Source organism: Liolophura sinensis, chromosome 8 (genome assembly GCF_032854445.1).
Source record: "Liolophura sinensis isolate JHLJ2023 chromosome 8, CUHK_Ljap_v2, whole genome shotgun sequence".
NCBI classification, from domain to species: Eukaryota; Metazoa; Mollusca; class Polyplacophora; order Chitonida; family Chitonidae; genus Liolophura; species Liolophura sinensis.
Genome location: NC_088302.1, coordinates 3,882,364 through 3,896,958, shown reverse-complemented (window position 1 = coordinate 3,896,958; position 14,595 = coordinate 3,882,364). Strand labels below are relative to the sequence as shown.

The following is a 14,595-nucleotide window of genomic DNA, read 5'->3' as shown; positions in this document are numbered from 1 at the left end:
GCAAGTTCATGATATGGTGGTCAGCTTTATGGGTGGAGGAAACCTAGGGTCTGGCATAAACTATAGGCCTTTGGCAAGTTCATCACAAACTTTCCCATGTGACATATACATTTACACCCAACTAGTCTTAAAACAAGCCTTCTACAATGGCCCTACAAGCACCATCAATCACTTAGACACCAAGGCTCAAATGATATCAAGAGCCACTGGGAAACACACTAAGTGCCAACATTTTATACAATGTACACAACATGCAAGTTTGACAACATCCCATGCAACTCCAGAAAGTCTGATAGTGCGCATTTGAAAACATAAAACAAAGATGGAAGGTAAAAGAAAAGCCCAAACAAGAGAGGTCATTCATGAGAAAAATGATGTATAATGTATTATATAAGTAGCTGAACAACCATGTAGTACAATTTTGATCTAGCTGATTATGTTACCATAAGCCAATAACAAAGACATAGTTCAGCTGTCAGAAACCAGCTATACAGTCGATACACTGATCCATTTGATGATCCCTGTACAATCTCAAGCTGTTAATCTAGTGGCCTGAACAGCTGTTACTGCACATGTACATAGTGTCACACCCAATATGATGTTGCCCTCGATGTACTGTACAGGTTAGTTATGGAATAATACAGACACAGGCATGCTATATACATTAAGTCAGCAGGTGTCCAGGAGCCCAACCACCACAAGGTATAAACAAATGTTGCCATAAGACCAACTCCCCTACCCCACCCCCTACATACCCAATAGCAATGACTTACTGCACCCCTTCACTTGTACATGATGTAACTTTCCACATTTCCCTTCAGTTGCCCCAAATACAATACACATACGGTGTCAATATACTGGTGTGATAAAGTTCAATGACCCAAGTTATTTACAAGTGTTATGAAGACTCGAGGGCTCCCTGTGCCGCCTCTCAACATGTTTATCCCTCCCCACCCTTTATTTTGTAATTATTCATTTGAAATATAAGCATTTTTTACCTCTAACTATTTGTTTCCATGATCTCCATGAAAATTTGTACAGGAGCAGTTTCACTAAAAATTCATCAAACTGCTGTACTGTATACTCGCAAAAAAACCTTCTGGTTTTATTTTATGCATATAATTAACAACGGTGTCAGACCTCAGACACAGCTATTGAACATTAAGCCCATGAACAAATCACCCAAGTACATTGAAGGTCATAGCATTCAATAATTTGCATGACTTTCATACTTATAGTGTTTTTCCAACAGCTAAATGTCATATTTAAAGTAGAAAACTTAAAAAAAAAAAAAAGACACTAGGCTGAAAAGAATATTTTTTTCTATCTGGTGGTACCTGTTGCATAATTTTGCGATTTTTCCTCACCACATGTAAAGCCTGCGTAAATCTCTGAGTCCATCGCGTCCTCCATCCTTAACACCCTGTAATTTATGCAGCGGGTGTGCAGCCTCTCAGCCAGTGAGAGTCACTAAAACTACAGGCTTATTTGTGTAAACTTGGAACCTAAGTCCAAAATTCCGGTTTCCCGATCGTCAAGCGAAAAACGAACTGTACTGTTTGCTACCTTATGGGAAGAAAGAGTTCTACCGGAAATGTACAAACTGTCCTTTGACAGTTTCAGACGGCAATTCTCCTCTTAACACAGAAGACTTCAGCACTCGTTCTTAGGCAAAATGGAGTTGCCCACAGCGGATTTTGGTGCTGACTTTATTTATAATCTATCAACTTGAAGTACATATTAGAATTTTTTTTTATGGCATGCACCTGTGAGGAAATGCATACTCTTTTCAACGGTATTTGTTTGATTTTTAAGTTTTCTTTTCCTTTAAAATGCATATTTTTAATTTTTGCAATAGTTAACAGTACCTTTTCCCAGTGATGACTCAGGTCCAAGCTTGATTAACTTGTAACCCGTGAGTACCACGTCACCAGTTTGCCTACAGATGTATATGTACATGTGCTTCCCAAAAGTGAGCAAACATTAGAGAAAATAATGCACGGCTGACAACTGAAAAAAAACACACCTTAGAAAATGAATGAAAAGCAGTGCCCTATTTAATACTAAACAAACAAACCAAGTGCTCCATTACCAAAAAAAATGACAAACCTTATTTGCGTATTAATTCTGAACAGTGGTATTTTGATAGTAAATGTAATATAACAGTTTGAATGCTAATCCAAAGAGGTGGAAAGCTTCATGCACCCAAGTGGTCTATGGTCTCTGGAATCCTCTTCACATACATGTAAAACTACACCAATTTAAATTGTCGTTTTACAGACATAATAAATCTTGTTTGAGAAAATAGATTTAAAACATAAAAATCTTTAACATAACTAGAAGAAAAATTTGGCCTACCTAGCAATTTTTCGTTCTGAATGCATATTTATGCCATCAGACAGCCTTGAAGAGCTGGAAATCCATAAAAAGTCTGAAGATGTGAGAAAACAAAAAGTGCATTTTCAGTTTTCATTTCGTTTTTGAATTTTTTAGTGTTGGATGGCCTGTAAAACACAAAATCCAATTGGTATGGCCTTACTTCATTGTTGCGTTAAATGCTCCCTGAAATACACTGTAACAGCTATAACAGGGCTGTTTTGACTGCATTGATCAGGTTCTTTATTACAATCACACCTAACCAAGACAGAAATGTGTGGGTAAACCTTAACAGCTATTCACTGAATTCCTTGTCTACAACTTCTTTCAATTTTGGAGTGCCATAATGATTTTTAATGTTCTCTTCTCCCATCAAGGTAATCATGAATGTAAGAGTAGCTTCAAAAAGGCCAGGCTCACAAAAACATCTTGCTCTCAGGTAAACCTCAACTCTCTTTCTCAATAGTCAATGGGAGTGTTTTACAATGAAGCCACCATATCACATTACATAATGTTATTAAACACAAATCAAATGTATTCGAGAGGCCTGCAAATACTGTGGCTAAAGCCTGGACAAAGAGTACGCCACTGACATTGCCACGATTCACCACCTGATTACACCTTGAACTGCTTTGTAATTACACAATAACTATTGAAAAGTGATGTGAAAAAGATGTTTGACCGGCAAGAGAGAGGCCTCGAGTCTCTGGATAAACTCTACTAATATGCATTTTGTACTCTTAACCCTCAAACATCTTGTGATGTGTATATAAAAATGAACACAAAAAGACAAATGTAACTTAATTTGGTGTCCCACAAATAGCATCCCTCTGTAATGGTTATCCCCCTTTAATCTGTTTACAATGAAAAAAACAAAAATCACATATATATATATTTATATACATATTTATAAATATATCTGTAAAATGTCACTGGAACCTGTCTTAAAGCAGGACAAGCAGGAAATGTGACTTCATTCAGCCAGCGGATGCCCAGCAGGGCTCCGACGGCTCATTTACTGAAGGAGGATATCACAGACCACATCACATCACAGCTGCCCTCCTTCATGGCCTCTTGTTCAAAGTCAAGGTCGAGTAGTTCACGCACGCGCTTCATGGCAATGTCATAATTATCGTCAGACAGGGGAGCGAAGGCATTTTCCAGAACGTCTGAAGCATGAGCCAGGTAAATGAGTGAGAGCATGCGCTTATCCATGCGCTGGGGGTTGTTGGTCCAGCGGCTTAGCACGGCGTCTTGAACGCGTTTTATCAACTGTTGCTTGGTCGGCGAATCAGTCAGAGGGTGTGTTGTCATGTCAAACAGTAAGAAGTTTTGTTTCTCTGTGGTACAGACACCTTTCTCTACCAAGTTTTTGGCTAGACGCTCTCGGACGTTGCGTAACTGGTATCGTAGTTTTAAAGGATTCCAAGTTTCACCTGTTTGACAAAAGGAAAAGCTGTATTAGTTGGGAAATCATGAGCTATTGGAAACTGCACCATCTACCATCATAATATACCATGCAACAATGTTGTCTATTATCTGTACAGCAATTTCCATCCTCGAGTACATGTATTTCAAACTATATCTGAATACTTCTGTAAATCAATAAACTGTTGAACGGGGCCTACTACCATGAGGAGAAATAGGTCAGAAATATATAGAATTATATATAAAAATGAAATACTTTGTGTTTTGCACATAAGAAAAAAAAATCAATCAACTATATTGAACATGAACATATAACTGCCTTTGCTTATATACAGTACTTTGTACACAGCATGGCAGGGCTACCACACTGCACTAAAGACCGACCTTTGTGATATTAAAACAATTTAATTCTTGATCAAAGTGAAACTTCTGGTGTAGTCTTTATATCTTTGAAATTAAATTATATAGACCAGCAGACCAGCCAACTTTGACAGTAAGTCATAAGACATAAAAATCAAATCCGGAGGTTCAATTCTGAGTACAGTGCTTCCTGAGGAAAGCCACCATAGTCCATAACCACCATAGGCCATAACAGCCATGGTCCATAACCGCCATAGTCCATAACCCCCATGGTCCACAACCGCCATGGTCCATAACCACCATAGTCCATAACCGCCATGGTCCATAACCACCATGGTCCATAACCACCATAGCCCATAACTGCCATGGTCCATAACCACCATGGTAAACATAGGTGTACGCTCCCATACTGTACACGTGTACATATTGTGTACGCTCCCATACTGTACACTTGTACATGTAGTGTACACGTCCATACTGTACACGTGTACATGTAGTGTACGCGCCCATACTGTACACATGTACATATAGTGTACCCTCCCAAACTGTACACGTGTACATGTAGTGTACGCGCCCATACTGTACACGTGTACATGTAGTGTATGCTCCCATACTGTACACATGTACATGTAGACTCACTATTAGGACAACAACCAATTATTTACTTCACAAATCACAAGTGCTGGCACAATTCCATGGTGCAATTCACAACTCAGGCTTGGCTCAAATGTTAAAAGACAAGAAGTAACAATGGGACATTCAGACTGTCATGACTGTGGATCTTTGTCAGTCAGCTATGTGTACTGGTATGCTTGCTATGGCTGGGTTGGTGGTTTGCTGGCACTGAGAGTACAGCTATGTGTGAATGGCCATTGTACAAGTCACCAGCATTGTAGTGTATATTTAGAGGCCTTCTGAAAGCATGCCTAGCAAATAAACACATCACACAACTTCCCTGTTCTTTCAAATTGTGACATTAATGAACAAATCACAATAGCCAGATTTTCCAACTGTGACATTACAAAACACATCACAATAGCCAGATTTTTCCAGTTGTGACTTTACAAAACGTGTATAAGTAAATGTAGAAGTACATCAGTCATATACACTACATACATTTTCTACCTGATGTAACTTTGATGATATTTAATTCCTTAAAGGCTTGGCCAATTACTCTCTGAAGCCTAAAGATATATAGGAAAAACGGCATTACACACACCTGGAAACATATTACATTGTCATGTTGTGTAACACACTATATCATCATGATGACTTGTTGTGAAAAATCAGAAAGTAAACAAAGTGTCACATGCTGCAGCCAGTCCACATACATGTAAGCATATTAGGTATTTGTACTGTATATAGGCTGGCTAACAAACCACCTCTGGATTCACTGGCCAGCAATAGCCTTTATCACCTACTCAGTAAGGAAGTGATTCACTGCCAGTGGACAGCAACAGCCTTTATCACCTACTCAGTAAGGAAGTGATTCACTGCCAGTGGACAGCAACAGCCTTTATCACCTACTCAGTAAGGGTTGCTAGTTTTACATGAAAATATTACACGGCAAATTTGCAAACAACTGCCATTCCTTACATCGACCAGCGACATTTTGACAAACATGATTTCAGCGGACGGTGATTTTCATATTGACTTTGGTTTCACAAATTTATTTATTTATTTGACTGGTGTTTTACATCGTACTCAAGAATATTTCACCAGCATGAAGGTCAGAGGAGTCGGGCAGAGCCATAACAATCATGATGTTAAGAATGCTGATGAGGACACGAGACCGGATGCTGTGGCTCCACCTAGTCACAGTACACGGACACCAGACCCGATGTTGTAGCTCCACTTAGTCACAGTACACGGACACCAGACCCAATGTTGTAGCTCCACTTAGTCACAGTACACGGACACCAGACCCGATGTTGTAGCTCCACTTAAGTCACAGTACACACACACCAGACCCGATGTTGTAGCTCCACTTAGTCACAGTACACAGACACCAGACTTAATGTCGTGGCTCCACTTAGTCACAGTACACCGACACCAGACCCGATGTTGTGACTCCACTTAGTCACAGTACAAAGACACCAGACCCGATGTTGTGGCTCCACTTAGTCACAGTACACAGACACCAGACCCGATGTCGTGGCTCCACTTAGTCACAGTACAGACACCAGACCCGATGTCGTGGATCCACTTAGTCTCAGTACACACACACCAGACCCGATGTTGTAGCTCCACCCAGTCACAGTACACAGACACCAGACTTAATGTCGTGGCTCCACTTAGTCTCAGTACACACACACCAGACCCGATGTTGTGGCTCCACTTAGTCACAGTACAAAGACACCAGACCCGATGTTGTAGCTCCACTTAGTCACAGCACACAGACACCAGACCCAATGTTGTGGCTCCACTTAGTCACAGTACACGGACACCAGACCCGATGTTGTAGCTCCACTTAGTCACAGTACACAGACACCAGACCCGATGTTGTGGCTCCACCCAGTCACAGTACACAGACACCAGACCCGATGCTGTGGCCCCACCTAGTCACAGTACACGGACACCAGAACCCATGCTATGGCTACACCTTGTCACAGAACAATGACACTAAATATGATCGGTGGCTTCACCCAGTCAAGGTGTAAGAACACCAGACTATGTTTTGGCTTCACCCAGTCACAGTATAAGAACACCAGACTATGTGTGGCTCCACCCAGTCACAGTATAAGAACATCAGACTATGCTGTGGCTCCACCTAGTTACATTATAAGAACATCAGACTATGCTGTGGCTCCACTTAGTCACAGTATAAGAACATCAGACTATGCTGTGGCTCCACCTAGTCACAGTATAAGAACACCAGACTATGCTGTGGCTCCATCCAGTCACAGTATAAGAACATCAGACTATGCTGTGGCTCCACCCAATCACAGTATAAGAACACCAGACTATGCTGTGGCTCCACCCAGTCACAGTATAAGAACATCAGACTATGCAGTGGCTTCACCCAGTCACAGTATAAGAACATCAGACTATGCAGTGGCTCCACTTAGTCACAGTATAAGAACACCAGACTATGCAGTGGCTCCACTTAGTCACAGTAGAAGAACACCAGAGTATGTTGTGGCTCCACCCAGTCACAGTATAAGAACATCAGACTATGCTGTGGCTTCACCCAGTCACAGTATAAGAACATCAGACTATGCTGTGGCTCCACCTAGTCACAGTGTAAGAACACCAGACTATGCTGTGGCTCCACCCAATCACAGTATAAGAACACCAGACTATGCTGTGGCTCCACCCAGTCACAGTATAAGAACATCAGACTATGTGTGGCTCCACTTAGTCACAGTATAAGAACACCAGACTATGCAGTGGCTCCACCCAGTCACAATGTAAGAACACCAGACTATGCTGTGGCTCCACCCAGTCACAGTATAAGAACATCAGACTATGCAGTGGCTCCACTTAGTCACAGTATAAGAACACCAGACTATGCAGTAGCTCCACTTAGTCACAGTAGAAGAACACCAGACTATGCTGTGGCTCCACCCAGTCACAGTACACTGACACCAGACATGACTGATGACTTCACCTAGTCACTGTTCACCAGGCCAGATGTTACAGCTCCTCCAAGTTACAGTATATGAATACCAGACATAATGCTGTGGCTCATCCCAGCCACTGTATATCGAGAGCAGATACCATGCTGTGGTTCTTCACAATCATGGAATACTGTCACCAGACCCAATGCTGTGGCTCCACCCTATATACTGACACCAGATAGGACTCTATTGTTCTTCCAAGTCATAGTATACCGACAACAGATATGATGCTGTGGTTCCACCCTGTTATCGTATATTGACACCAGACATGATTATGTAACTCTACCCAGTCACAGTATAAAGACACCATACAGGATTCTATGGCTCAACCCAGCAACAGTATACTGACACCAGACCAGACACTGTGGTTCTATACATCACAGTATACTGAAAATAGACATGATGCTGTGGCTCCACTCAGTTGCAGTATCCTGACACCAGACATGACTGTGACTCCACTGAGTTGAAGTATCCTTACACCTGACATGACTCTGTGACTCCGCATATACACCAAAATGAGAAATGATGTACCTCCAACCAGTCACAGCACACGAACAAACATTTTGCTCACCGCACAGTCATATTTACACTGACACCAAATCTGATGTTGTGCTTCCAAGCAGTCACTGTTTTGGAATAGTACATCCAGATAACCAGTAAATGGCATAGCCCTTTTGCGCAGCAAATGAGTTCCAACAGTGTAACAATGTCAAGGTGTGTGCCAAGCCACATTATGTGGTTAGAGCACGTCTCTTGATACACAGAGGCGCAGCGTAATGACCCAGGAGCCTCTCACCAATGCGGTCGCTGTGAGTTCAAGTCCAGCTCATGCTGGCTTCCTCTCCGGCTGTAAGTGGGAAGGTCTGGCAACAACCTGCGGATGGTCGTGGGTTTCCCCCGGGCTCTGCCCGGTTTCCACCCACCATAATGCTGGCCGCTGTCGTATAAGTGAAATATTGTTGAGTACGGCGTAAAACACCAATCAAATAAATAAATAAATTGATACACAGAGCAAGTTGCAATCCTAAAGACCCTAACATTTCCTGAGCATTACTAACTTGTATGTTTCTACCCTCATAATATCAGCAGCCTCTCTTATTTGTTCAACCACTCATAAATAAAGCTTCATCCTCCAGCCTCCTGGACCCAGTTATCAGAAAGCCATTCAAATAGTGGAAACAGGAAAAACAGGGCAAAAACAGGGAAAATCCATACACAAAATATTGTCAAGCAGTCATGGGATCCTGGGATTATAAAGCTCTACCAACATGAGTGACTCCATATGAGCCGAACAAAACAACTGTAAAGGAAACTGAAAAAAAAATGAAAAAATTTCAACACATCGTTGATCACAAGAAAGTCAGCTAAAGAAAGTCTGACACCACTGTTCTAGATTTATGCAGCAGGGAATTCCCCAAATAGGCCTGTAACAGAGAATCATGCTATATTTGTCAACGGCCGATCGAGTAAAGTATGAACAGATAGGCCGCTGATATTATGAGCATAGTAGGTATTCAGATTCTTTAGATGGAAAGGTTTAAGGGGAGTTAACTCACCACTCAGATACTCCACCCAGCTTTGCACTGTTTCCTCTGGCTTTGTCTCTTTGATGTGTCTCAGTGCTTCATCCAGCAGTACATCCCCAGTAGGCGTGTCAGACTTGCACAAAACTTTACGATTAAGCAGACTTTTCCGTCTCATTCCTAATTTTTCCAGCTCAATTCTGCCACGTATACCAAGCTCAATGAGAATACATCCTCTTAACCCAGATGAGATACAGTCATTCCAAAATGAGGTATAGCCCTGATAAAAAAAAAAAGAAAAAAAAAGAGAGAACATTCCATAAGAACAAGTACATGTATACTAGTGGTCACTGGAACAAACTAATTACCAGCAGTTAACTCCATGTCTACGAACATGCAATATATAGTGTACCACCCATATGTGCATTACCATCAGCCCTTCTCCATCCTTCCTGTGGCTAATTTTAGTATATTAAATGAGTGGACCAGATGTGTTGTGCAAAGGTTTCATGGCAATGTATAATAGAATTAATGTCATTCCATCTTAAATATTAAACATAGCTGTTACATGTCACACAAAACGTATAAAATCCGCACACTATAATGTCCCCCCAGCGATGTTGGGTTTGAACCAGCTTTTCCAGTCTATATTTCGCCAAATCCAGTTTCATGAGTTCTGTCTCCATGTCTCTAGTGTCATTTTGCAACATACAGTTACTCCCATTTCAATGATGTCCCTTTTGGTTTGTTTCAGTTCATTTTCTGATGTTGCACAGGTAAAATAGCTAAGGTCTAGGTAAAATACATGTCTATACTTCTTATAGCGTCCATTTTTTGCATGAAACAAAAAGTTTAAACGACTGCATTAGTGCTAGGAGATAATTTAATGACACTGGCTGTGACATATCTACACTTTGGATGATTATGGGGATCAGTGCATACGAAATTAGAAGGACGAGTGCGAGCTGTTCAGGTTTGTGAATTTTTCTGTGAGGAGGTTATTTAGTTACTTATTTGATAAGTGTCTTACACTGTACTCAAGAATATTTCATTTATTAAGGCTGAGGCCAGCATTATGGTGGGAGGAAACTTGGCAGAGTCCGGGGGGAAACCCACCAAGATCCATGTGACATATGTTGAGGACTACACAAAAAGTGTATCTCAGCTAGAATGAGCTAACAGCATATTTGACACTGCTATGAAATGACTAAAAACCTGGTGTACATCTTATGTACAACCCACATAGGTTTTCTTGGGTCTGTTATCAGGTGCACTACAATTTTATTGTTTGACAAAGATGTGTAAACTGTAAATGCAACAAGCAAATTGATGACCTGTACACATGCATACAGGTTAAACAGGGAATATTTTTATAGGAGTTGTAATGACGGGTTATATTTATGTGTTCATTTCCACATACATTCTGACGTAATTTTTTTTCCCTCCACGGTCACATGCTTTTACTGATTTTGCATTGCTTAAAACTGAATGGGGAGATGTTCAATTTGCATACAAACAACAACACCGTAAATAAGACGATTACAATTCTTGTTTCTGTCATTTTAATGACAATGCCTCGCGATTTATACTTTTTTTGGAAAGGATTTACTTCACTTGTGAAATGCTCTGGATTCAAACTTCCATTAGACAGCATGTTGGGACCGTAGCCGGTTGCTTATACCACTACACCTCTCGAGTTGATGTGCTAGAACTTGGGTTTAAACGCCTTTGAGACAGATGAACATGGTAAGGACTGAATGTGCTTGTGTGTGTGTGTGTGTGTGTGTGTGTGTGTCACATGCTTTTGTCACCTGGACTTCGTCTACAAAGGGTCTCCTCCATATCTGGTGAACGTCATTCCGCGAAGCAATAATGAATTGAGGTAAGTAGTGACATAGAAAGTTACACGCAAATATAACCCTAGACTTTACAACAGCCTTACATGTTCACATTGATGACCTATGTATAAAGATAATTCAAACTCCGATCGACTCTGTTGCAAATGATTAAATGCTATCGTACATACATGTGACTTAGCACCGTGATGATGGACCCTAACGTACTGTGGCTTAATCACCCAAACCACCCTGACCTGGAATTTGGATTTCGAACTAAACCTGACACGTGTGACGTTGAGCGAATATGACAAGCTCATCAAAGAATGTTTTTCGTTGTGGCAAGTAGTGAAATATAAATATAGTTGAACATACTTCTCTGTCCTTCAACCCAAGTAAAAGAACTTCCTCCATCAGTGTCAATCTCGTTGCCTTGTCGTCTTGATCTTGATCCTCGTTGTCGTGGTTGTGAGAGAGGTCGGGGTCGTCAGAACCATCTTTTCCCCCTTCCGCACCGTGCGAAGAAGCCACATTTCGACGCTGAACAAGGCCTCCAGAGCCCCCTCTTTTTGTAAGGGATGACATCAGTATCACCTATCCCCTAATGGCAAGGAAAAGTAAGGATTAATTGATAAGTCTAACCCCAACAAACTGACTTTGCCGAGGTACCGAACAAATATGGCGGAAAGTCAGTACGTCAGCCAGTTGCACTCTCCGCGTTTCGGTAGTTACTCGATTCACTGTCTGCACAAGTGAAATAGTTTGTCTGTGGCACATAACTAATCTGTGGGTGGAGGAAGTAATTCGACATGCGCACCTATGTTTTTCGAATGTTATGCATATACGATCAAAACATATACTCTTGTCACTTGACCGATTCATTAAACACTTGAACTGTGCACTGAAACATACAAAGCTAACCTGTGACAACCGTCCAAATGAGGAGAGTACCTATGTATTGATCTCATTTCTTTCCGGCAGAAAACTGGCAATGTGGCTCAACGTGCCTTATTTTCGTTTGTGGCAATATTCTTCTCATGATTATTTTGCAAAATTACAACTATTTTACGATTTATGTATGCCTTGTTCTCGGCTAGACACTTTCCGAAACTACATTCGTTTCAAAGAAATGTGCGAGTCATCCAGACGATCCTATAAATAACTCATGAACCGTAATAACGTAAAATTTATTTAGTAAGCTTAATTAGCCCATTCATTTTTAGTGGCAGCGCTTGTGCCAAAGTACCCCAAGAGTATTGAAATTGGGCTTTGTTTACAAGTAAGCTAATTGGTGCGGTACTGTCGTGTGTAACTGCATGTTGTCAAGGTAAACATGCCCTGGCAAGCCCATGGCCATGCAGAATTGAGTTAGTAGGCCACAGTATAGGCCTACTGTTGCGTTACAACACGCATGAAATAAGTCAGAATCAAACATAACTCTATGGGGCTGGATGTTTCTACAGAAACATAGCCTCATAGAGCAAGATAAAATACTGTTGTTCGTTGTTTTCTACCTACAGCGCTATAATCACCACCGAGACATATATGGGCATATACGTAAACCACCGATATTAGAGATGTAGGAAATAGTAAAATTATCAGAATAATATTCATCTGGACGCGGTTCCGCCTGGTAGCCTACATGATCTTAACTGACAGCTATGACTGACACTGGCAATATAAAATATAAACGCTGGCAACATTGGCAACGCCTACCAGGAAACGGCTGCAGACATATCATATCTGCCACATGTAGGTAACAGTGGATTATAAGTGCACCACGTTAATGGGACCCCGACATGGGCTAGGCGACTGACTGGCCAGTTACTTCAACTAAAAGAAGTCCCGCGCTCATTTCATTCATCACCGAAATGATCTCCCGATCATGCTTTGAATCGGAGTACAATAGACGTACGTGTTTACGATACTGTATTTCTGTTCTGTGGGTCGGGGTGCTAGGGGCAGGGGTTCTAGGGGGGGGGGGGGTGCTAGAGGGTGTTTAAGGTCATACTGTTTAACTACACGTACACGAACAGTTAGAATGACCCCTAAGCTGAAATAAATTGGCAGTTATAGTGTGCGGATTTTATACGTTTTATGTGATCATTTATATGAGTGAAATACGCTTGAGTACTAAAACACCAATCAAATAATAAAAATAGATAAAAACTGTTGTGTTAAAATGGGGCGCCTTATTATAAAACATCGCCTAAACATGGTAAAGTGAATTCTGCACCTACTCATAACAGAATTCTGTCACTCATATTTTTTCTTGTCTAGTAGCATAAGCATCTGTCACATTTCCCCATGTGTGTAGTAAGCATCTGTCACATTTTCCCATGTCTCTTTTCTACATGTCTATAGTAGGCCTACCCACCGGTCACGTTTTCCAGTGTCGTTAGTACATGTACATTGGAACATCATAGTCACGACCCCTCCCATATACAAGTAATAAAAGATTTTTGATATATTTTAACATTACGTCTTTAGTTAGCACAAACCATAGCGCCTGGCGTTAATGTAGAGAAATTGATTTCTGTTGGCCTGTAGTTACCATTTTATTTATTTGCTGTTAACGCCACACTTGTTCCCCCTATACGATGACCTACATTTATATGGACGGAGGAAAGTTGGGCAAACTTGTGGCAAGTTACTTACATGCACACACCCTAAGCATGCATGCATTCTCAAATGTGACAAAGATACTAGCACGACATTTTGGAAGGCAATTGATATTGAACGAACGTAAGACAGCGTGAGCGAAGTCCCAGCGTCACTGGTGACCGCTTATTGCTATGAACTAATACAATTTATGGCCCTCCGAAACAATGGAAAAGTATTCCCTGTTCAGTTACCGCTGAGCCACGTTCGGCTATTCCACTTTCCAGTTTGAGCAGTTGTCGATAAATTCCGTACGTCTCATTTCCATATGTAAGACCTGTTTGTCTGCGGTTGAATCACCTGCAAGACTATCTTACGTTGTCGGGTGGACACGTGACTGGCGTTTGGAGGAACAAGTGTTAAATATATGCTGGACAAAGAACGCAAATGCTCTGGTGGGTTTTCATAAGTGCCACAGCCTGAGGATTTATTATTTGAGACAGAGGTAATCAGTATGAGAGTAGAGGTATCTGTAAATATGTTCCTTTCCCTTCCTTCCTTCCTTCCGAGTTTGGATAGTGTTCCCGCTGAGGGACTCACAAGGAGAAGCAGCCTAGAGGGTAACGTCTGGCAGTCAAGACGGTACAGCACCTGGGTGAAATGTATGAATGAAGACTGGCTGTGATCTTGGTAAAACACGTCTTGACTGCTCGGCTGTCTTGGAGGGAATCGGAGAGCTACTAGAGCTTTCAAGTATTAATGAGTAAATAATTTAGAACTTAGCTTTCAAAGACTTAATAGAAGTGCCATATGATCATAACAGGTAAGTTAAACAAGTTAAGGTGTTGGACG

At 41.3% G+C, this 14,595-nt stretch overlaps 1 protein-coding gene across 1 annotated transcript; it reads right to left on the bottom strand.

Annotated features, from left to right (window-relative positions):
• Positions 1–363: 363 nt before the first annotated feature.
• LOC135472445 (Golgi phosphoprotein 3-like) lies at positions 364–11,829 on the bottom strand. The gene is made up of 3 exons (XM_064751952.1): positions 11,518–11,829; positions 9,341–9,587; positions 364–3,812 (listed from the first exon to the last, which is right to left on the bottom strand). The coding sequence occupies exons 1-3, from the start codon at positions 11,725–11,727 to the stop codon at positions 3,388–3,390; spliced, it is 882 nt and encodes a 293-aa protein (XP_064608022.1). The 5' UTR covers positions 11,728–11,829; the 3' UTR covers positions 364–3,387.
• Positions 11,830–14,595: the final 2,766 nt, after the last annotated feature.